Below are 25,700 nucleotides of genomic sequence, written 5' to 3' on the forward strand. Positions count from 1 at the left end.
ATATGGTATATCACATTGATTGATTTGTGTATATTGAAGAATCCTTGCATCCCTGGAATAAACCCCACTTGATCATGGTGTATGATCCTTTTAATGTGCTGTTGGATTCTTTTTCCTAGTATTTTGTTGAGGATTTTTGCATGTATGATCATCAGAGATATTGGCCTGTAGTTTTCTTTTTTTGTGACATCTTTGTCTGGTTTTGGTATCAGGGTGATGGTGGCCTCATAAAATGTGTTAGGGAGTGTTCCTCCCTCTGCTATATTTTGGAAGAGTTTGAGAAGGATACGTGTTAGCTCTTCTCTAAATGTTTGATAGACTTCGCCTGTGAAGCCATCTGGTCCTGGGCTTTTGTTTGTTGGAAGATTTTAATCACAGTCTCAATTTCAGTGCTTGCTATTGGTCTGTTTATATTTTCTATTTCTTCCTGGTTCAGTCCGGGAAGGTTGTGCTTTTCTAAGAATTTGTCCATTTCTTCTAGGTTGTCCATTTTACTGGCATATAGTTGCTTGTAGTAACCTCTCATGATCCTTTGTATTTCTGCAGTTTCACTTGTTACTTCCCCTTTTTCATTTCTAATTCTTTTCATTTGAATCTTGTCCCCTTTTTTCTTGATGAGTTTGGCTAATTGTTTATCAATTTTGTTTATCTTCTCAAAGAATCAGCTTTTAGTTTTATTGATCTTTGCTATTGTTTCCTTCATTCCTTTTTCATTTATTTCTGATTGATTTTTATGATTTCTTTTCTTCTGCTAACTTTGGGGGGTTTTTTGTTCTTTCTCTAATTGCTTTAGGTGTAAGGTTAGGTTGTTTATTTGAGATGTTTCTTGTTTCTTGAGGTAGGTTTGTATTGCTGTAATCTTCCCTCTTAGAACTGCTTTTGCTGCATCCCATATGTTTTGGGCTGTTGTGTTTTCATTGTCATTTGTTTCTACGTAATTTTTAATTTCCTCTTTGATTTCTTCAGTGATCTCTTGGTTATTTAGTAGTATATTGTTTAGCCTCCATGTGTTTGTATTTTTTACAGATTTTTTCCTGTAATTGTTATCTAGTCTCATAGTGTTGTGGTTGTAAAAGATACTTGATACGATTTCAATTTTCTTAACTTTACCAAGGCTTGATTTGTGACCCAAGATATGATCTATCCTGGAGAATGTTCCATGAGCACTTGAGAAGAAAGTGAATTCTGTTGTTTTTGGATAGAATGTCCTGTAAATATCAATTAAGTCCATCTTGTTTAATGTATCATTTAAAGCTTGTGTTTCCTTAGTTATTTTCATTTTGGATGATCTGTCCATTGGTGAAAGTGGGCTGTTAAAGTCCCCTACTATGATTGTGTCACTGTGAATTTCCCCTTTTATGGCTGTTAGCATTTACCTTATATATTGAGGTGCTCCTGTGTGGGTGCCAAAATATTTACAATTGTTACAGCTTCTTCTTGGATTGATCCCTTAGATCATTCTGTAGTGTCCTTCTTTGTCTCTTGTAATAGTCTTTATTTTAAAGTCTGTTTTGTCTGATATGAGAATTGCTACTCCAGCTTTCTTTTGATTTCCATTTGCATGGAACATCTTTTTCCATCCCCTCATTTTCAGTCTGTATGTGTCCCTAGGTCTGAAGTGGGTCTCTTGTAGACAGCATATATATGGGTCTTGTTTTTGTATACATTCAGCTAGTCTGTGTCTTTTGGTTGGAGCATTTAATCTATTTACCTTTAAGGTAATTATCAATACGTATCTTCCTATTACCATTTTCTCAATTGTTTTGAGTTTGTTATTGTAGGTCTTTTCCTTCTCTGGTGTTTCCTGCCTAGAGAAGTTCCTTTAGCATTTGTTGTAAAGCTGGTTTGGTGGTGCTGAATTCTCTTAGCTTTTGCTTGTCTGTAAAGATTTTAATTTCTCCATCAAATCTGAATGAGATCCTTGCTGGGTAGAAATAATCTTGGTTGTAGGTGTTTCCCTTTCATCACTATAAATATGTCCTGCCACTCCCATCTGGCTTTCAGAGTTTGTGCTGAAAGATCAGCTGTTAACCTTATGGGGATTCCCTTGTATGTTATTTGTTGTTTTTCCTTTGCTGCTTTTAATATTTTTTCTTTGCATTTAATTTTTGAGAGTTTGATTAATATGTGTCTTGGCATTTTTCTTCTTGGATTTATCCTGTATGGGACTCTCTGTGCTTCCTGGACTTGATTGAGTATTTCCTTTCCCATATTAGGGAAGTTTTCAACTATAATCTCTTCAAATGTTTTCTCAGTCCCTTTCTTTTTCTCTTCTTCTGGGACCCCTATAATTCGAATGTTTGTGCATTTAATGTTGTCCCAGAAGTCTCTGAGTCTGTCCTCAATTCTTTTCATTCTTTTTTCTTTATTCTGCTCTGTGGTAGTTATTTCCACTATTTATCTTCCAGGTCACTTATCTGTTCTTCTGCCTCAGTTATTCTGGTATTGATTTCTTCCAGAGTATTTTTAGTTTCAGTAATTGTGTTGTTCATCATTGTTTGTTTGCTCTTTAGTTCTTCTAGGTTCATCTTAATGTTTATTCTATTTTCTCTGTTGTATTTCCAAGATTTGGATCATCTTTACTATCATTACTCTGAATTCTTTTTCAGGTAGGTTGCCTATTTCATCTGCATTTATTTGGTCTTGTAGGTTTTTACGTTGCTTCTTTGTCTGTAACATATTTTTTTATTGTTTCAGTTTTTTTTTCTCTTTTTGATGGGTGGTGCTGTATTTCTGTCTTACTGGTTGTTTGGCCTGAGATGTCCAGCACTGGAGTTTGCAGGCAGTTGGATAGAGCCAGGTCTTTGTGCTGAGATGAGGACCTCTGGGAGGCCTCACTCGGATTAATATTCCCTGGGGTCTGAGGTTCTCTGTTAGTCCTGATGTTTGGACTTGGAGTTCCCACCACAGGAGCTTGGGCCCAACCTTCGTCCTGGGAACCACAATCTCACAACCTGGTCGCTGGGGGTTCCTCCCATCCCCTTAGGTGTCCGTGGCCCCCCACCGGTGCCTGATAGTTGCTCTAGTTATGAGGAGACGCGAATTCCGCGTCCTCCTAGTACGCCATCTTTACTCCACCCCCTGTCACTTTATTTTAATGGTGATTTTTGTTAACATATAACTGGATTTTGTCTAACTGAATATGATAATGTATATTGATAGGGAAATTCAGACTTTCCATATTTGTTGCATAACTGATATTCTTTGTGTTGTTCCTTCCATTAATTTTAGGTTTAGTATGAACACACTTTATTTTTTTCTTTTTCCTCTTCTTACTTTTCTTTACAAGTGCTTCTCTAGTTTTTCCCTAGCTCTAAATGGGACAGGATGGCTAGAAGGGGCTGGAGTTGGGTATTTCCTCCCTCCCCCCATGTTGATTAACCTTTGATAAAATCCCAATAGGTTAGACTCTGGTAAAATAGTTTTCCTTGAGGACAGGCCTTGTTAAGATGAACAGACACTCTGGCATATTTCAGAATGGTTCCTTTGCCCCTCTCTCTGCCAGCATCATGAGGGGAATTTTCTCCAGTCTTCACTCTGGGGATCTGGCAGAGCTCCAGAAGGTAAAACTCACAAATGTGTGGAGGCCACCTTGTGACTGGGTCCCTAGGAGTTTTTAACTCTCAAACTTGTCCACACTGAGCCCCCAGCAATTTGTCAGTTACAGTTCAGGTTTTCCTACCCCTGCACTGGTTCCTCAGGTTTCTGCTCATGGGTTTCTGCTCTCATAAGTTGTGAGTTTCTGTATCCACCTGTCTGTCTCTCCAAACTTGGGGGTAGCAGTTTGCCCTGTGACCTCACTTTCCTGATAGATGTGAGAAAGTTTATTGACTTTTTTAGTACAAATTTTTTACTTACAATTAGGATGAAGTGGTGATTTCCAAGCTCCTTGCATGAGGAACTGGAAACCAGAAGTCCCTCTTACTTTTCTGACTTGGTCAGTTCTTTCATTGTATTTTGCCCTGTTAATTTGGAAGTGCTGATTAATTGTCTTCAGTTCTTCCAAGGCTTACCTTCTCACCCCAACAGCGATAATCACACCTGCATTTCTCTGTTAACATATTAAAGGTGTCCTTCCACTAAGGTATTTTCTTTGCATGCTCATCACATATTCCACAGAGGTGATATTTTTAAGCTGTTATATCTACATTAACGCTCTCTGCAGTGGTGTCCTGGAGCTGGTTTAAACTGACTCATTTCTTCCCAACTCTGTGTTCAATGACATCACTTTGAGAGCTTGAAATTAACGTTGGAGGGAGTAGTTACACTGTGAAAATTGGCAAGCACTTCAAAGCAAGGCTTTGTTTTTTGCTTATCATTTTTCCATAGAATCAGTTGTTAATCATTTCCAATACACCACAGCATTTCTACTTCCACTAAAATTTGTAGGGTTTGCTGGACTGCTTCAAAATTTTAGTTGGGGGATATTATTTTCCCTTTCAGTATATCTTTTGTTTCAGAACTCTGTAACACATAGTAACCATTTCTTTAGTTAATTTTTGTTGTTGTTGTCATAATGTTCTTTGTAGAAGTTTATAAGATTTTTTTAATCCAAGGAATTTATAAGCTTCACCAAGGTATAACTAGGTATGTAAATTTTTTCCATTAATCACATCTGAGTCTTGGTAACTATTATTAATCTAAAAACTTGTCTTTATCCAAAGAAATTTTCTTCTTTTTTAAAAAATTATATCTCCATATATTTCTTTCTTCTCAGAGCTCTTACTATTTACATTTTAAGTTTCTAACTTCCAGATCTCTTGTCCTTTCCCTTATACCTTGGGATTTTGTTCTTTTGTGCCATTTGTTCTTCAGGGTGTTCCAAACCACTATTTCAGTTCTCAACAACACCCATCTTCTTCAGGTCGGGTTTTTTTTTTTTTTCCTTTTTTAAATTGAGGTTGATATTTAGCTCCAGGAAGTCTAATGTATTCTAATTGCATCTCGTTGAGGAGAATCAGTACTTTGTTCACATTCTCTCCTATGTCTTTCAGTTCTATGGCAATACAGCCACGAGCTCCAGTTCAGCTTTTCCTTTCTCCCTTGGGTGTCTCATTCCCGTTAAAGGAATTATCATTCCTTTGACTCTTCATGATTTATTTACCTTCAGCTTCAGTCAGGACTTAGAGGTTCCCTAGGCCATTGATGTTTGCCATGAAAACTTCTGCTATGTCAGTTGATAAGCATTGAGCTGGTAGTCGCTGCCCTGAGGTGGGAAGGAGGCCTTTCTGGGAACAAGCAGCAGTCCTCTCTGCCTAAGGGACTTGAAGCAATTCAGCTACAAAAATATCTCTCCTCCAGGCCATGGGGTCTTACAGTCCTCCCAGGAGCATAAGCAGAATATGCATACAGGCCTTTGCTGGTCTGGCCCCTCCAGGAGCAGGAAATCTGGAGTCTCCACTCCACAGCCCTCTCCACTCTTCCTCAACACCACAGGGAGCAGAAACTTTGACCCTCAGGTTGGCACACACCCTCTTAACTTGCCAGCAGCCTCAATTTGTTCATTTTTTTTGGAGGAATGAGTCAGGGATGTGTTCTCAGGCCTTCATCTTCCAATACATTATTTTAGTGGCAAAGCAGTAGACTATGTTATTAGCCTTACAGCCTGACCCAATGTCATGATGATAGTAGCTACTCAGCATCATCAGACCAAAGCAACAGGAGGCATGATATTTCTCATTACCTTAAGAATTCCAGGATATCACGTGCTGCCAGCGAGCGATACCACTGGCAGGTAAACCAGACAGGGATATCACTTACAGACAGGCCTTGACAAGGACACTGCTGTATAGCATCTAGCTCTGGCCTGTGACTCAGCATTCCAAGAGACCACTGGGGACATTGTTACAGCTGGACAAGTTAGGCCAGGTGGGCAGCATTCTCACTTTCTTGACCATTAAGGTCTCATATGCAAGACAGTTGGCATCCATGATGTAGCTCTTACTCTAGGTTGAAGCAGAGCCAAAATTCAAGTTCAGTAAAGATTGCATCCCAGAACCATTGTTTGCGGATGTATGAACTTACTGCATTGAGGTGGTGAAAATTGTAGATAGTAATTCTCTACTAGAAGTCAATTTTCAGGTTGGTAGGGCATATCTTATAAAGTACCCCATGAATGCCTCTTCTTTTATTAGCCTTCAGATGGGAGAAGGATCATCATGAGTGATGTTTTGCTATGTGATGAAATTTCAATGGCCAGTGCTGATGTCAATATCATTCCAGATTAAGTGGCCCAGCCACAATTCTCATGCTTGGCAACATCTTTAAATAAATAAATAAATAAAAAACCAAAACGGGGAAGCATGAGTAGCTGCAATTGTGAGATTCTAACAGGAGCAGGGTCGGCAGTGGCGCGAGGGTGCAAGGGGTGAGTGATATCTACAGGATCCAGTGCCCAGCTAGACTAGTGTCTGATGCTAACCAATATCCTGGTCCCTCCGGGCGTTATGATAAAACAACAAAAAGAAGCCTTAGGTCTTCATTCTAAATTTGACACCAAACATTCAACATCCGAGGTGTGCCAGAGGAGCAGTTGCATCATCACTCAACCACATCTAAAGCACCATTTCATGTCCAACCCAATAAATGAATGTGCCTGACTGCAGATGGATGTAGACCTAAGTTCATGCTCCATTAGGCTTAATTCACTCCAGAGCTCACCACTTCCCAGGGTACATAGTGTTCAGTCAGGGAAGAGCCAGAAGCTTAGGGTTTCTAACCAGCCAGTTCACTGAAAAATATCTTCTGTCAAATTTAGCATTGTATCAGCCTGAAATGAATTAAATAAGCACACACACCCCCTACTGAGGCATGGAAACTTCCTGGTCAAGTGGATCTGCAAAATTGGGACCCTCTAGAAACCACGAAAATGTACTGGCCACCAACCATGCAAGAATAATCTGTAATATTGAAGCAACTGATATCCTGGGAAGACCAGTCTACAAATAGCTCCATGACGACTGGAACTTCAAGGAACTCTTAAGCATTTAACCATCCCTGATAGAGGTCCTGCTGGGACCACAAGAAGAATGTTCCTTCTCTCCCTCTGACCCGTGAGTAGTTTTAGTTACAGAGCTGTGTGCCTTTTCCATTTTCTCCAGTACTTTTTTAAGATCTTTTTGTATACTGGCTCCATTCTGGCTTATAAAGGCTGTGTTGAGTTCTCTATTGATTGCATCTGCATGACTGAAAACACTTCCTGTAGAATTTAAGGGACCATTGTGATCCTCCTCCCCAGTGCAGGAAGAAGAATGCTTAAAGAGAAGAATTAAAGTTTGGAGGGATGTATTTAGCCCTGATACTACCAGGGCAAGCAAGAGTAATTTAAAACCATGAAATGGTGCTTAATTCCAAAAAATGCTAAGAGAGGAGTCTACAGGGACCTTAGAGAGGCCAAAGACCTAGAATGTGCCAGAAATAAAGAAATGTTGAGGGGAGAGCAGGAGTATGAGGCCTAGAACTCTTTTCCCCTTGCTTCGAAGGGCCAGTTTGGAGGGCTGGTGGAAACAATCAAACACCCATCACCATGAAGAAAGACCCAAGAGCAAGGTTCTTGTCAGCCTTTATAGATCATGTAAACCATACATCACTTCACGTTTCCGGGCAGTGTTCTAGGATCTGGCACTGAGGAAAGATATGAAGTATCCTCATCTAAAAGATGCGAATGGTAAATCATTTTCCCTATTTGGACTCTTTCAAGGAAACATAACTTTCACTGTGGAAACATCCAGTCCTAATATTTACTGTACTTCCAGTAGAAGAGATGAATAACATACCACACTATTGATGATACAGGGAGCTTGAGTTTGAATCGTATTGTCATATAGCAGAGACATCCCCCGACCTCCTCAGCTTGAGACTATACCCCAGTTCCTATTTCTTTTGCTAGAATTATTATTTTTTTAATCCCTTTTGTCCTCCCTAGTAATTGTAAGTTTTACTGCATATTCCTATCTTGATACTAGTTATCTTCCAAGTCTTAACAGTTATATCTGTACCTTTATTTTATATAGTATTATAATTAAATAACCATGCTCTCTCTCTCTCACACACACACACACACACACACACACACACACACACACACACTCTCACACTCACACACACACATATGGTTTTACTTATGTCCTCCAGCTTCCAGTCCTCTTTGTCCCAGTCCTCTTCCAACTTTTGGATCTGGTTGAAAGAATAATGGTCTGAGACTAAAAATCTTAAATTTTCCCTTTCAGCAAATTTTGAGATTTCAAAGCATAGGTTGGAGGTTTAAGATTATATGTTCAGTTACACTCAGTAGCCTGTTTCTCCCTTTTTCCCGTATTACAGCAGTTAAACTAGGTACCCTTTTAGATTAGAAGTCCCTTGAGAGAAGGAATGCGATGTGTCTTAATCACCTGTTGTCCCCAGAACTGGGATGTAAATAATAGTTACCTGACTGAAGAAGCTGTTTGCCAAGGTTATGTAAAATCACTTTATGTCTGGCCATACAAGAAATGGCACCTCTTAAGGCTCTCATCAGCTGTTGACAAGAACTCCCTTAACTGGGAATATATTGCTCTAAAGTTCAACAACAGCAATAACAAAAATCAATGAAGTTCCTGCATTTCAGTTTACTGAGATTTTGCTGCCAGTTATTTCTAGGAATGTCATTTTGACAACTCAGGATGCCAACACTTTAAAATAAGTTGGTCCATTTCTTAAAGTTCATGGGAACTCTAGTATTGTTCCACCACAAGACCATTTCTCAGTAATGGGCTTCTAGCCATGTACTGCAATACAAATATCTGTTGATGTGTCCAATTTTTGCATTTTTAACAACCTGCTTTGACCTTAATTGTTGACTGTATTTAATTAAGTCAAAGACCAGTCTTTTGTCAGATTATCTATATCAGTCTCACCAGTTCTTGGGTGAATCTTTTGTGGTATTCTGATTTTTGTTGTTAGAGGAAAGCTCTGTATTTTCCTGAAATAGTAAAAATTAAACTCTATAATTATAAAATGGTTAAGAGATGGAACAACAGTCAGACTGCCCAAGGTGTCAATCCTGGCAGCTGTGACATTTTCAAAGTTACTTAAGCTCTCTGTTCTTGTTTCAACTTCTATAAAATGGGGGTAATAATAGTACATACTTCATCGGGTTGTAATGAGGTTTAAATGAGTTGATTCATATAAGAGTGTGTGTGACACAAGTGCTTCATAATGTTAGCTGTTATTTTTACAGTATTAAAATATTTTAGGAAAAGGAAGGCACTACAGGTTTTTGCTCCAATTTCCCTGACAAATTTATTTTCTTCAACATTGGTTCAAACTACTCCTCTCACTGGAGATTCTGGACTCTCAGAAACCTAAATGATGGCTTTGGCTTTATATAACAATAATAATTCTATTATTAATGTCCAGAGATCAGTACCTGGGAATAATGGGTAAGAATTGAGGTACTGAGCTCATGCTACACACTAGACCCATAACTAACTCCATGCAGCTACATCTGAACCTCCCAATATACTGCCTGTCTTTGTGAAGATGGGTTAGAGGTGTGAAGGTTGAGCCCACAGGTCGAATACATCAGTACCTAGAGGTTAGGAGACAGGATCCATATGCACTCTTATTCAAACTTCCAAATGTGTCAAATGGCAAAAGTTTCGGGAAATTATTATTCAGCTCTCACTCTGCAGACATCAGAGGTACTCATCTTGATCACCCGTATTTTTAGGAAGGAGGGAGAAAAGATAGTCTTTGGTGTCATCTCTATAGGTCTGGAGCTGTTGAGATGGCCTTGCTGGCTGCAGTTTAGGTGAGTTCCGCCAAGTAGTATGCTGTGACCCCAAGAGGGAGCCAGTGCTGGAAGGGAGAAAGTAGGGACTAGCAAGTGTGTGCTTGCACAGAGTCACTGAGAGGAATAGCAAATAGCCCAAAGGATTTCAAAGTTAGGTGTGATTCAAGCTGGAAGCTTGAATATCCAAGGCAGAGAGATAGCCAAGCAGTGGATTTGGTCCTAGCAAGAAGGCCCCCAAGTCATGGCCTTTCTGAGCATTGTTTGCTTTGGTCAAGATAATCCACACTCTTGAAACATGACTCAAGCTTGCCTTTAAGGGCTTAAGCTAAAGAATGTATACTGTCAGAGACAGGAAAAATATCAGGACTTCAGAAAAGCAGGCTCAAAAAAGGTCAAACGTTGGTCCCAACAGGAAAACCTAAAGGTAATCAGGAAATCAAGATAGAACCATGTCATACCCAGAAAACCCAGCAGAGATCCATGGAAGGCCAGCCTTGTGTGGCACAGATGCTCAGGGTTCATCCCTTACAATAGATCTACAACTGTATGCCTCTCAGTGTGGACCACAGTAACTACAAATCAGAAGACAGGAACTAGATTATAACAACATGCCCACTCTCACCACTTTCATTCAACATAGTTTTAGAAGTCCTAGCCACAGCAATCAGAGAAGAAAAACAAATAAAAAGAATCTAAATTAGAAAGGAAGAAGTAAAACTGTCACTGTTTTGCGGGTGATATGGTACTATACCTAGAAAATCCTAAAGATGCCACCAGAAAACTGCTAGAGCTCATCAATGAATTTGATAAGGTTGCAGGATACAAAATTAATATACAGAAATCTGTTGCATTTCTCTACACCAACAATGAAATATCAGAATGATAAATTAAGGCAACAATCCCATTTACCATAGCATCAAAGAGAATAAAATACCTAGGAATAAAGCTACCTAAGGAGGCAAAAGACCTGTACTCCGAAAACTGTAAGATGCTGATGAAAGAAACTGAAGATGACACAAACAGATTGAAAGATATACCATGTTCTCGGATTGGAAGAATCAATATTGTTAAAATGACTATACTACCCAAGGCAATCTACAGATTCAGTGCAATCCCTATCAAATTACAATGGCATTTTTCATAGAAATAAAACAATTTTAAAATTCGTATGGAAACACAAAAGACCCTGAATAGCCAAAACAATCTTAAGAAAGAAGAACAGAGCTGGAGGAATCACACTCCCTGACTTCAGACTATACTACAAAGTTACAGTAGTCAAAACAGTATGATACTGGCACAAAAACAGACACATGGATCAATGGAACAGGGTAGAAAGCCCAGAAATAAGCCCATGCACCTATCATCAATTAATCTATGACAAAGGAGGCAAGAATATACAATGAGAAAAAACAGTCTCTTCAATAAGTGGTGCTGGGAAAACTGGACAGCTACATGTAAAAAAATAAAATTAGAACATTCTCAAACACCATATACAAAAATAAACTCAAAATGGGTTAAAGAGCTAAATGTAAGGCCATATACTATAAAACTCCTAGAGGAAAATATAGGCAGAACACTCTTTGAAGTGTGTTGCACACTTGAATAAATTGCAGCAGTATGTTTTGGCTCTATCTCCTAGAGTAATGTAAGCAAAAGCAAAAATAAACAAATGGGACCTAATGAAACTTAAAAGCTTTTGCACAGCAAAGGAAACCATAAACATAACAGAAAGACAACCTACAGAATGGGGGAAAATATTTGCAAACGATGCTACCAACAAGGGATTAATTTCCAAAATATACAAACAGCTTATATAGCTCAATGTCAAAAAAAAAAACCCAATCAAAAAATGGGCAGAAGACCTAACAGACATTTCTCCAAAGAAGACATACAGATGGCCAAGAGACACACAAAAAGATGCTCAAAATTGCTAATTATTAGAGAAATGCAAATCAAAACTACGATGAGGTATAACCTGACACTGGTCAGAATGGCCATCATCAAAAAGTCTACAAGCAATAAATGCTGAAGAGGATGTGGAGAAAAGGAAAGCCTCCTACACTGTTGCTGGGAATATAAATTAGTACAGCCACTATGGAGAAGAGTATGGAGGTTCCTTAAAAAACTAAAAATAGAGCTACCATATAATCCAGCAATCCTCCTCCTGGGCATACATTTGGAGAAAACCATAATTTGAAAAGATATGTACACCCCAGTTTCATTGCAGCATTATTTACAATAGCCGAGACATGGAAGCAACCCAAATGTCTATTGACAGATGAATGAATAAAGAAGATGTGGTACATATATACAATGGAATATTATTCAGTTGCAAAAAAGAATGAAATAATGCAATTTGCAGCAACATGGATGGACATAGAAATTATCATACTAAGTGAAATAAGACAGAGAAAGACAAATATCATATGATATCACTTGTATATGAAATCTAAAAAAGTGATACAAATGAACTTATTTACAAAACAGAAACAGACTCACGTACTTAGAATTCTAACACATTTATGGTTACCAAAGGGGTAATGTAGGGGAGAGGGATAAATTAGAAGTTTGGGATTAACAGATACACACTACTATGTATAAAATAGATAAACAACAAGGACCTACTGTATAGCACAGGGAACTTTATTCAGTATCTTGTAATAACCTGTAGTGGAAAAGAATCTGAGAAAGAATATATATATATATATATACACGTGTGTGTGTGTGTGTGTGTGTGTATTTGAATCACTTTGCTGTACACCTGAAACATTGTAGACCAACTAGACTTCAATTTTTAAAAAAAGATTGTAACAACACACTACCATGTGTAACATCATGTGGTAGGCAGAATAATGCCCCCCAAAGAAGTCCACTCTCTAGTGCCTGGAACCTTGTGAATATGTTAGGTCACATGGAGATGGGGAATTAAGTTTGCAGATGCAATTAAGTTTGCTAATCAGCTGACCTTGTGATGGGGAGATTATCCTGGATTATCTGGGTGGGCCCAATCTAATCACATGAATTATTAAAAGTGGAAGGAGAAGAGGCAGAAGAGTGTCAGAGAGATATGTGAAAAGACCCCACTCACCATTGAAGACCTTGAAAGAGGGAAAGGGTCCAGGAACCAAGGAATGCCAGCAGTCTCTAGAAGCAGGAAAAGAAAGGCAGGGAAATGGATTCTTGTCTGTAGCCTCCAGAAAGGAATGTAGCCCTACAAACAGTGAGATTTTAGCCCCGTGAGACCTGTATCAGAATTCTGATTTACAGAATTATATATATATATATATATATATATTTTAATATCTTTATTGGAGTGTAATTGCTTTACAATGGTGTGTTCGTTTCTGCTTTATAACAAAGTGAATCAGTTATACATATGTTCCTATATCTCTTCCTTCTTGTCTCCCTCCCTATCCCACCCCTCTAGGTGGTCACAAAGCACCAAGCTGATCTCCCTGTGCTATGCGGCTGCTTCCCACTAGCTATCAATTTTACATTTGGTAGTATATATATGTCCATGCCACTCTTTTACTTCCCCCTCTCCATGTCCTCAAGTCCAATCTCTATGTCTGCGTCTTTATTCCTGTCCTGCCCCTGGGTTCTTCAGAACCTTGGACCTAGAGTCTGTCATACAGAGTGAAGTAAGTCAGAAAGAGAAAAACAAATACCGTATGCTAACAAAAATATATGGAATCTAAAAAAAAAAAATGGTTTTGTGTTATTTTAAGTCACTAAGTTTGTGGCGATTTGTTGCAGTAGCTGTAGAAAACTAATACACAGTACAGATAAGGAAATGCTTAATCTAGATTGTGTTTGATTGTAGAATCAACAAGCCCTCAGTTTGTCCCAAGTGATATTTCTTTTATGTATGAAAGTCGACTACTCTTTGAAGAATACAAACAGTACCTTGAAGAGGGAGAGCAGGCAGGGTTGTAGGGTGGAGAATGTGTGTTCATCTTTTTATTCCCTGGAGCCGGACTCAAGATAGGGACCAGGACCCAAGCCCAGATCATGGCTGCTCTAGACTGTTCTCAATTTCCATTCAGAAATTTTAAGCTCTGCTCCTGGTCATATATTGGTCTCTAACAAGAATTAATATCCCTCTCTCTGTCTGGGCAAGCAGGAAACTGGTATTCTGGATTCAGATAGTGGTAAAAAAAAAACCAATTTTTTTCTTTTTAAATTTTTGGCTGCATTGGGCCTTCATTGCTATGCGCGGGCTTTTCTCTAGTTGCCGCGAGTGGGGGCTACTCTTCATTTCAGTGAGTGGGCTTCTCACTGTTGTGGCTTCTCACTGTTGTGGCTTCTCTTGTTGCGGAGCATGGGTTCTAGGCGCACAGGCTTCAGTAGCTGAGGCTCGTGGGCTCTAGATCGCAGGCTCAGTAGTTGTGGCACAAGGGCTTAGTTGGTCCGCAGTATGTGGGATCTTCCCCAACCGGGGCTCGAACCCATGTCCCCTGCATTGGCAGGTGGATTCTTAACCACTGAGCCAACAGGGAAGCCCAAGAAAAACAAATTCTTTACTGAAACATGTTGGAACAAGTGTACCATCCTATCACTTTATTAAATGTTTCTAATTAGCAGAGTTTATCAGTAATTCACATGGCCATCATCTCGAAGTTTAAAATACTTTAGATCATCACAGTGCTATAATTCCCATCAGCATACCCCAGCCTTGGTTATGAGAGTGGCACATGAATCACAGTAGATTTTTTTAACCCCAGTCAGGAACCTGGGGCCTTGGTTAAAGGGTGAAAGTACCGAACCCTGAGGGCAGGAATGATCCCCAAGGGCAGAGAGCAAAAGCCCAAGCTCCCTGCTGAGGGAGATTTAGCCAGAGCTTTGCCTGGGGCCATTCTAGCACCTGAGTTCAAAGCAAAACCACCTTCTGGGCATTTCACTGGCAGGTTAAGACTGGATTGCATTTCCTTTTAGTCAAGGGAAGGCATTGTTCTGATTCAGGCATTGTTCTTCAAATGTCACACCTGACAAGGTTGTATCTATAAACTTTTGGTTACCACTTTAAGAATTTGAGGTTGAAAGATGCGTGCGTGAAAATCTTTTGACAGAACATTTAACCCACTGACTTCTTTCACCGTCTCTTGACCTGGTTTTTCTCCTATTCATTTTTGATACCTACTGCCAATTCCAATTCGGTTTCTCTGGGGACAGTTTTTTGTTCTAAACCATTAGCGTTCTCCATAAACATAAACCACTGAAGATTTTACCATAGATTAGTTAAAGCCTAACATATCTCAGATTATTTTCCCTAGTCTGAATAAATTGTTTCAAAGGCACAGCAAAGAGAATGGAAGGCTTTAAAAAAAATTTTTTTTTCAAGGAGCAAGAAATAAAAAAAAAAAGGAATTCAAACAATTTGCCACAGTTGTGTTTTTCTTTAGCAGTTTTTTGTTTTAGCTGTAATAAAGCAGACCCTGAGAGTCCACATAACCTTGATCTTAAGCATCCAAGTGGTGAGGGGATGGAAATGAGGACGTGATACTAAAGAGGAACAGAATAGACATTAGGAACAGTCAGCTCGAAAATTTTGTTATCCAGAGCCCCACTGTGCTGTTCCGCCTTTTTCAACGTGATGAAAAAATAATTCAGTGCCTAGACTAGACCGTATCTGTCCTGAATGATATTACAAGCCCTCTCTGCAAAGAATGACACCACTCCATAGGTTATGTGGCTGTTCTTAAGCTGTATAGGGACCAGGAGTGAAGCAGAGGGAGATCTGTATGTATCATATCGATATTGATATCAATATTGATATATTGATTAGATATAGATGGAAGGAAGGAAGGGAGGAAAGAGAAGGGGGGAGAAAGAAGGGAAAAGAGAGAGGGAAAGAAAGAGAGAAAGAAATATCAGCTAAACTGTGAAAAAACATAACCTGGGAGTCTGTAAATAATGTGTACATGTGTGCATCTAATGCCCCCTTGAAAGTAGGAGCCTTCCTTACAAAGGATGGTTGGGGAAGCATCCATCTTGCTTGAGCTTAGTTCCACTTCTGACATTTTTAGTATGTAGTATTTAGTTTTTCCACATGTTTTCTTTGAACAATATTTTTTGCCATTTGAAGTTTCTAAAGAATTCAAATGTTACATCAATAAAATAAAATAAAAAGTGGGCAAGCTGTGTAAAAGAAAAGCTTGCCACCATAAAGCTATATTGGTGACAAATTCTGTTTCAGGGAAGTGCGTACAAATGGGCACTCTGTTTCGGGGGAGTCTGGCAGGTTTGGGAGAGCTCATCCTCACTGAGAAGGAGTTCAGTTGCTCCTAAGTTTACCCCTTTTTACAGAGAAATGAAATGCTGCTAGCTGGATTGGCATGAGATTCCTGACCTTGTCAAACTCCAGCCAATGTCTCCTTTCCCTGAGTTAGGGCAGAGAGCGAGGATACCACCCTCTGTCTGTCTGCTGAGCAGGAAGACATTGAGTCTGCTCAGGAATTACTTTACCGATGCAGTTATTTCTCGTCATATGTGTATGTATGGAGCGTCAAGTGAATACAAATATACTCCTAAATATGAATGATATAAAGTAAATAGTAAATAACCACTCAAACATCTAGACCAGGGCTCCCTGTTTTACAAATAAAGTAGCTTGGCACAAGGAGCCACACGGAAAAGTGCTGGCAAGATAATAATTGGTCTTTGCTCCGGGTGTTACCATGGCTAAAGCAGATTTGCTGGGAGAACGATGATAGGCGTACTGTTCATAGGCTGTGGAGAAAGACGATATTTTCTTCTATTAAGGTCCTGTGTCTGAAATGCAATATAGATTTTAGCGCTTGAAAATGTTGCCTGACTCAAGAGCTCTCCTGCAATTTTCAAAGTTCGTGACCTGCCAGCATGTTTGGTTTTGCGTTTATTGAAATGTTCATTAAAACAATGTGTCTATTGAAACTCAAAGAAGTTACTTAAAAGAAGTAAATCTTCACAAAAACTTTAATAGGACCGAATTGACTCATGTCTTTATTTTTACCTGAAGTAGAACTTATTCTATATGTAAGTAACCATATGTAAATTAATAAGGTAAATACATTCATAGTCATATATACACATATATACTCTTAAAAGGAATATGTACCTTTTAAGAGCATATAAAATGTTTGGCTAACAGATAGCCAAGTTAAAATATCAAGCCAAAAACCAACTTAAAATATCAAGCCAAAAAAAAAAGGTTGGATTTTTTTTGGGAAATGTGTATAAAACCAAATATACATATATTTATTTATAATTAATCTCATTAATTCCCATTTCACACATTTATAATTTATAATTACTCTTATGTTCTTGGCACTGCATATAAGGTGAAATTCTGATTAGGTAAAGTACTGATGTAAACAAAAGAAATATTTATATATATAAAAGCTAGCAGTTTCTAAGCATCATTTTAGTAGTAGCTCATGTACTCAATAAATGTCTAATTATAAACAACAAGCACTTTCAAGATTCTGTAAGTGTTCTTAGTAAAAATAAAAATATTCTAAAGTAATTTCGAGCCTTCCGTGGCAGCCCAGTGGTTAAGACTCTGTGCTTCCACTGCAGGGGGCACAGGTTCAATCCCTGGTCGGGAAACTAAGATCCCACATGCCGCGCTGCATGGCCAAAAAAAAAAGAAAAGAGTGAAATCTTAAACTCTAATATAAAGTAATTTCATGTGCATCCTTATTGTTGATAAGTAAAGGGTAATAGTGTATGTGGTGTTAAAAGCATAGATTCCAAAGCTAGACTACCTGAATTCAAATCCTGTTTCACCACTTGTGGGCTTTGCATGACCTTGAGCAAGCTATTTGAAGATTCTGTGCTTCAGCTTCCTTTTTTCCTATACATAAAAAAGAAAATAATGTTGGGGTTGGTGGAGAAACAATGAATGACAACCCTCTGTTCCCCCTCTGCAGTGGACTGAATGTTTATGTCTCCCCAAGATTCACAGGTTAAAACCCTAATCCCAGTATGATAGTATTAGCAGCTGGGGCCTTTGGGAGGTGATTAGGTTCTGAGGGCGGAGCCCCCGTGAATGGGATTCATGACCTTATAAGAAGAGGCCGCAGGGCTAGCTAGCTGTCTTTCCGCCATGTGAGGGAGGATACAACGAGAAGTCAGCCATCTGCAGTTCAGAAGAGGGTGCTCACCAAACCCACCATACTGGTGCTCTCATCTCAGACTTCTAGCCTCCAGAACTGTGGGACCCTCCCAAGCTCTGAACCAACTAAGAGAGAGAAGAGCTGGCAGATGGAGACCAAATATACCCTTTAGGATGAGAAGGCTTAGGTTGAAGAAATGACTCTGGGTCTCTCAGCCAAAAGGACTTCCTAATCTGCACCCCCAGAATCAAACATACTTGTCTTCCTACTTCTGGGCATCACTGGAAAGTCAAGCCCACCCTGTGTAAAATGTACAGCACAGAAGAGTGGAGTATATTCTTCATGTGGGCAAACTGCTCCTAAGGTAAGGAGAGGAAGGGGCTGGGCTGGTATGCAGAATACCTCTCCTCCAGGTATTCCTCAGGGGACTCACTCTGTCTCAGTGGGAAGGAAGAAAGAATGGGATGGGGAGTGAAGGGTATTTCAGGAAAAATCCCTGTTTCTAGAAACTAGAGAAGCCGGGAAGTAGTGCTCTCATGTTTGTCTTTATTTGAGAATTAAATGAGGTGATGTATGTGCAGTGTGCCCCACTCATGGTGAGCGTTTAATAAATGTTAGCTATTTATTATGGTGTGTACTGTTAATAACTATGTCATATCAAGATTTCATGGCGTCTGACTGGATCCAAGATAGATATCAAAAGCCATCTACTAGCATTCTAGAGATCAGAACTGTATTGTATTTTTAAGTTCTACATTCTGATTTGTAATTATATTTGGCTAGTAACCCTCAAAATTTGGGCACGTTAGCAAGGTACATTGTACTTAGTTAAATGTTTTTCCTCATATTCCGGAAAAGCTTTTTCTCCACTACGTAGCTCTTAAGTACAGGTGTGGGTGGGCTCCTGATTCTCCCCTTTCTATTAAACCCGATGGTGTGGGTTTCACACCAGCTGATTGAGCACAAGGTACACGTGGATGCATGGCGCCCTTTACTCGGGCAATTAGGGCTGAGCGTCTGTGCAGAGAAGCTTCTCTCATCCCACACAACTTTCTAATTCTCCTCTTTTGAGAGCCCGTTGTTTATTTACATGTTCTCTTTCTCCTCTTTCTAAGGGATGTTGTATCTTTTGTGTTATGACCCCAAGTTAAATGCTCATAAAATTATACTGGGTTTAAAACCAAAACTGATCAGGAGACAATTGGTTTTCTCCACTGGACTCTAAACCACAGTACTTTGTCCTGGATTGTCTAGCAACTCAGTTCTCCAGAGGTAAACTGAGGTGTAAATACAGTACCTTTTCCAGACGTATGAATACTAGGGTTCAGTTTTGTTGGCCGTGTGCTAATGAAGAAACTGTAGGAATGCTTCGTGTCTCTCCTTTACCAGGTGTTTAGAGTAAAAATCCTCCTGTGAAAGTTCCCCCTCCATAGCCTGGCAGCTCTGCTGGCATCAGTTTCTTCAATTACTATATGCCTGAATAATTGATAAAGTGAACTCAGGTTCATTGTTTTCACCACGTTCCCTCTGAGTGCTTCAGCAACGTGAGGCAGTTTATAATGCTTTTTGTGCAACAGTGCATAGACTTTTAAAAGAATGAATTTAGACCTTCCCTTCCTGTCCAAAAAATAAGCCGTTCTCAGGTTTGCAATGTTAAAAGTCCTGATTAGGATAGTTGGTTCAGCAATATCAGCAGGCCCAAGTGACCCAAATCATAGGACCCCCCCCCCCCGCCATTGCTTTTTTCCTCTTGCTTCATTTCCCTTTGGAGAAAGACCCAATTAAAAACAGTTGTGGATTTTTCTGAGGCTGTTTCTTTCACAGAGGTTATATTCAGCTCTTTGGCAAAGAAAAATGCCAGGGCAATTAGTGGCTCTAGGGAACCACTAGCTGTTTGTGTACTATTTCAGAAGAACCCATTGTGGGCAGCCTCTACATAGAGGTTCCTTTTAGAATGTGAATGCTTCCTAGCCATTTGGAATATGCTTAAAATTGAAATCAACAGTGCTGCCCTCACAAAGGTGCCTTGATTGTATATTCTAGATTAGAAGATGTCATGGCAGCGTTCCTTAAGGACATAGGTTTCTTTTCATCATTATTCTCTGCTCACTTCCAGCTTGTGAGCTCTTGTTTCTCTTTAATATTCAAGAATGTTCTCTGATATACTTCTGGAAAACCTACTGCTGAAATGAAGGAATATATAACTGCGAGTAACTTAGTCATTTTCTAGGTGACATTCTAATAAGGAACCGTTTTTGGATAATAGCCCAGTTGGAACTAATTCTCCACTATCCCTCCCAGTCAGGAAATAGCATGTCCAAGTTAATCAGATGTTCTGGTGCCTTGTATACGCTAATGTTTAGTATAGTGGTGGTGCTGCATCTTACAGGATGATCAATTTGTAAAGAATTAGAAATAATTATAAAGCCAACAGGAATATTATTTCATCCTTTGTTGACTGAGGCATTAGCCTAGCATCTTGCAGGTACTTCTTAGTCAGGATTACAAACAGCTGTTAGTTTCTAGCGGCTCTACAAATCGTGCAGGTTAGTGAGGTTCTGGTTAATAGGATGCCAGAAAACAGAATTTATAATAGCACTCAAGCATTAATGCAGAATGTAATAACCATACCTTTCCTGAGAAACCAACAGAGCCTAAACTATCTTAATGGTTTAAATTAATCTTTAATACACTATAACTTTGGGGAGGGGGCTTTGCCTTTCAAAAATAAAACAGCCAAGTTGGGGAAGTTCGGATAGGGTGAGAAGAAAATGTATATTTGATAATACATTGTCAGAAAATAAAATTTGTTATGCAGTGGCCATCTAGAAGCACAGCTTTCAAAAAGATAGGATATATTTATTTAAAAATTGGATTTTAATCACAGACTTCACTTACAAAGTTTTGAAAGCTTTTAAATGCAATTGAGTTTCATTTTTTATTATCCTACTACAGAACCATTCAGATTTTCAAAACAGATGAATTTTTTTAAAAGATCAGATCTTTCACCTTAAGAGACAGCCAACAAGAAGGGGGTGGAGAATGCAGTACAAATTCCAGTGCCTTCTGGCCTGAAGGACACCTGGAGTCCACCTGTGAGTGGGGGACCTAAACCTTTTTCCCTGGGAGGCCAAAACCCGACCTTGTTATCAGCCCAGGTTTTATCTTAAGATTCCTCTGGGGCTTCCCTGGTGGCTCAGTGGTTGAGAGTCTGCCTGCCGATGCAGGGGACACGGGTTCGTGCCCCGGTCCGGGAAGATCCCACATGCCGCAGAGCAGCTGGGCCCATGAGCCATGGCCGCTGAGCCTGCGGGTCCGGAGCCTGTGCTCCGCAACGGGAGAGGCCACAACAGTGAAAGGCCCACGTACCGCAAAAGAAAAAAAAAAAGATTCCTCTGAACAGCCAACTCCCTTAGACCATATTGAAAATAAAAAATGCACTTCAAAAATTCTATTTTTGTTACTTTCAGCAAAAATACCCATTGCGTAAAATGAAGCACAATGGGGTATATTATATCCTCTATCTTCCCAGATTCTTCACTTAAAATTTGATTAAGGAAATCATATACTTTGAAGATAGGGAATAATGAATTGCCATTCATAGTCTCCTGTGGTTTTAGCTTCAGAGTGTGAATTCTGCCTCTGCTTTTTTTATTCCAGTATGTAATTCAGAGTTTCCAGAAATGAAAATTTTTAAGATAGTCTACCCTCAGTGCATAAAGACTTTGAGAAAAGATGTCTTTGTTGATGTCCGCATTCCACAAACATCCTATTCCAGTGGAATTGTCCTATGATGTCCAATAACCTGTCTGAACTTGAGTCACTTGGTGATGTCTATTAAGTTTAGCTAAAACTATGTTACCATGCTCCAAAAGATTCCCATTCATTAAAAAAAAAAATTGATTTTCCTTTTTAAGTAATATTGTCATAAATAAAAATTATGTTAAAAAGCATTTAGAATATTTTAGAAGATATTCCATGTAACATAGCTTCCTTAGAGGTGATTTTTCTGAAATACGGTTTAGATTTAAAAATCTGGGTCTTCCCAAATAAAATGAATTTTCACTCATGGAAACCACATGTTTTTTAAAATACAAAGATGATTACTACTAGAAATGCCTTGGAGAGCATGTTGGTACTGAATGCTAGAAACTACAGAAGGAATGGGAATTTGAAGTATTTTCAAATCATCAGCTCCACTTTTTCTAATCTCCCAAGTACTTGTAATCTGTCGTCAAGTTATAAAAAAATTGCCTCTGTTAAATGTTATCGAAGTATGAATCCATATTTAACTAGATTGGTGACCTTTGCTAGTTGTGATGTTGACTTCTGTAAACTATATTTTAGAGTATACTGTCTAGGTGCTATAATTTGTCTTTTTGTTTCATTCAGTTTCTGATTCAAAAGTATTTTATTGCCAACTATCTACAAGGCACTCTTTTAGGTGCTATAAATATGATGATTTAACTTAATATGACTTAACTTAGCTTAATATGATGATTCTTTCCTCAGAAAGCTTATAGTCTATAATTGAGATAATGCTTATAAATAAATAACTGTAACACATGTAAAACAACAACAATAAGAACTTTAAGATCAATGCAGTCAACAGCTATGTGAGTTCAGAGAAGGGCAATAATGTAGTTCAAGGAGAATTTGAGATGGCTCACTCTGTGGAGAATGTTGCTTTTGACTGAATGTTAAATGTTAAGAGTAGAGTATTGGGCTTCCCTGGTGGCGCAGTGGTTGAGAGTTCGCCTGCCGATGCAGGGGACACGGGTTCGTGCCCCGGTCCGGGAAGATCCCACATGCCGCGGAGCGGCTGGGCCCGTGAGCCATGGCCGCTGAGCCTGCGCGTCCGGAGCCTGTGCTCCGCAACAGGAGAGGCCACAACGGTGAGAGGCCCGCGTACTGCAAAAAAAAAAAAAAAAAGAGTAGAGTATTTAGGGACAGTAGTGGCAAATTCTCCAGGCAAAAGAGAAAACAGAGATCCAAAAACTTGGTGCATGGACAGGGGATCATGTGTATTTCAACCCACATGAAGTGGAAAGTATAAAGGGGAAGAGGACTGGAAACTAAGTAGGGGCTGGACCGTGGATCCTTGAATACCTAGCTGAGTGTCTGAGTGTTCTTCAGTACCAGTGGGAACCAGCAAGACATCTTGAGCGTGAGCAGTAATGTGTGATGTGAAATACAGTGAGGATGAACAGAAGGCAGAGGGAAGTTAGGGTTCCTTTTGAGAGATAATGAAGACTTAAAGTAGGAGTGCCTATGCAGAGATATTGCACAGGTAGGTAAGAGAAGCATGGCAACATTTGTGATGTGGGGCAAAGAAAAGAGAGGACTTAAGTGTGACCCAAAGTTTTGAACTATCATCCTGTAAAATAACAAGGAATCCTAAATCAGAGTTCTCCCAGGCAGTCTTCCTTCCTGTCACCCCTCTTGGTATCTGTCTCCTCCAGACCTGTCTTGTAGAGCTGTGCTCCTGTTAAAAAGTAAGATAGTAGTTGTCTACTTCTGGCTTGTTCAGTGAGTTGCAGTGAGGTAAGAGTTGTGTGGGACTTGCTCCTGCCAGCTTCAGGGATTGTTTGCCTCCGACAGTCACAGAACTCTAACTGGGTTGTGCCATCCAAGTCTTCTTTAGTTACATGCCCTGGAAACAATGACCTGCTGGGATGCATAGCCCCTGCCTGCCTCACAGCATCAACACGATCTCTTTCTCCACCCCCATCACTCATCTCCTGGTAGCTTCTGAAATACACCAAGCCTCTTTCCCACATCGGGGCCTTTGCCCATGCTCTTGCCTGAGACATCTTTCCCATCTGTTTCACATGTCTAGTGCTTTGCCTGTTTTTGGCCTTAGCTTAAATGTCATCCCCTCAAGAGGCCTTACCTGATCATTTTCTCTAAAGAAGGTCCCACCCGCTATTCTCTGAGCCCTTTGTTTCTTTCTTGCCTATTACTTATTACAACTTAGAATTATTTTATTTGCATGCTTACTCATTTTTTGCCTCCTTTCCTGACAGAACGTAAAGTCTATGATAACATAAACCATGTCTCTTTTCTTGACAGAACGTAAAGTCTATGATAACATAAACCATGTCTCTTTCCTTGATGGCACCAAGAACTGTGTCTGGTACTCCTTAGGAGACACTCGATAAGCAGTTGTTGAATTAATGTGTGAACTACCTGTTCAGAATGCTCTGTGCAACCTAACACTGTCATCATTTACCCTCAAATAATTGGATTAAATGTAAAGAGAGTAGCAACAAAAGCCTTCAAATTAACAGATTCTTATTGAAAAGTATTCGTATGATTCACATGGTGATATTTGGGAAATAGAACATAAGTATTCTCCTTAAATTCCTGAATTTCCATAAAAGCTCTGTGGTGCCACACTGCATTACCATGATTTTCGGCCTTTTAAAAAATGAAATAGAACGGAGAATAGACTAGAAAATATCAGAGTGCATTGCATGTGGTAAGTGTAGTTTCAAGAAACTTTTTAGTGTGTATGTTGGAGGTCACAATATGAAACTATTTTTTACTGTGACTCCAAGTCAATATATGCTCTGGTATTTTCCATGTTATCCTAATCCCCAACCTGGCTGCTGTTATAGCTCTTCAGAGCCATCATTGAATTGTCATTTTGCAGTGTTAGGATTGCCTGTGGCCTATTTGCAGTGGAAGCCTTCTCACAAATGCACTCAAATTCAATTTTTTTTTAGTATTTTCTTATTGATCAACATACCTTAACCTCTCTTACAATGCTCAGTCTCACTGAAAAGAGTGTTCCCAGAGCCCCTTTCACTGCAGAGTGCTGGGCTGCTATTAAGTTAACCAGGAAAAAATCACTCAGGGTTGGACAGCAGTAAGATTTGCTGGTTTTGACATCAAGAATTTGGACAATGATTTGACACATAGTAGCTATATTTGCTAAAATGGAATTTATGTAACTCCTTTTCTCTTTTTTTCCTCTCTCTCTAAGCTGCCTGCCTTGTGCTTGGCTGTATGATTTTCCCTGATGGCTGGGATTCAGATGAAGTAAAACGGATGTGTGGAGAAAAGACAGACAAGTACACTCTTGGGGCTTGTTCAGTCCGCTGGGCTTACATCCTGGCTATCATTGGGATTTTGGATGCCCTCATCCTCTCGTTTCTGGCATTCGTGCTTGGTAACCGACAAGACAGCTTGATGGCAGAGGAACTGAAGGCAGAAAACAAAGGTAAGATTGCTTTGGGGAACTCTTACCTGGACACCTCAAACACAAAAAATGACACTCTGCATTCTTTCCCGTCTGGTAGCAGTGCATCCCCTCTGGGTCTAATTTGCTGCATTTAAAAAAATTGAAGTATAGTTGATTTACAGTGTTGTGTTAATTTCTGCTGTACAGCAAAGTGATTCAGTTATACATATATCTGCATTCTTTTTCATATTCTTTTCCGTTATGATTTATTGCGGGATGTTGAATATAGTTCCCTGTGCTATACAGTAGGACCTTGTTTGCCAAGGGGGAGGAGGGTTGGGGGAAGATGGATTGGGAGTTTGGGACTAGCAGATACTGCATCTTTTAATGGTGTCTAGTTCACAGACTTTTCCCAGACTCAAGACATTTACACAATTAAAATAGTGTATTTTTATGTTTACCTTTCTGAGGCTTTCTGAGTCCATGGCTATGAAACAACAACTTTTTTGGGGGGGTGGGTGTGGGGAGGCGCTACTTGGCCAAACAGCAAGTGCTTTCTCGCCACGTATTCAGCTATTTTCCAGGTTGAAATAAATGCCTGGGGAGTCTTTGAGAATCATCTATAAGCGTCTTTGTTAAACTGCTC

At 39.5% G+C, this 25,700-nt stretch overlaps 1 protein-coding gene across 1 annotated transcript in view; it reads left to right on the forward strand.

Moving 5' to 3' along the window:
• Positions 1-25,209, forward strand: part of LHFPL3 (LHFPL tetraspan subfamily member 3) — a gene marked incomplete at both ends in the record, with an annotated part of 361,643 nt that extends 336,434 nt beyond the window's left edge. The window contains one exon of the mRNA XM_082661715.1: positions 24,857-25,209. Within this exon, the coding sequence (XP_082517841.1) occupies positions 24,857-25,209 (353 nt within the window). The remainder of the gene's footprint in view (positions 1-24,856) is intronic.
• Between the last annotated feature and the right edge of the window lie 491 nt (positions 25,210-25,700).

The sequence above is a fragment of the Grampus griseus genome (assembly GCF_964374135.1).
Source record: "Grampus griseus genome assembly, chromosome: 9".
In the NCBI taxonomy this organism is placed as follows: domain Eukaryota; kingdom Metazoa; phylum Chordata; class Mammalia; order Artiodactyla; family Delphinidae; genus Grampus; species Grampus griseus.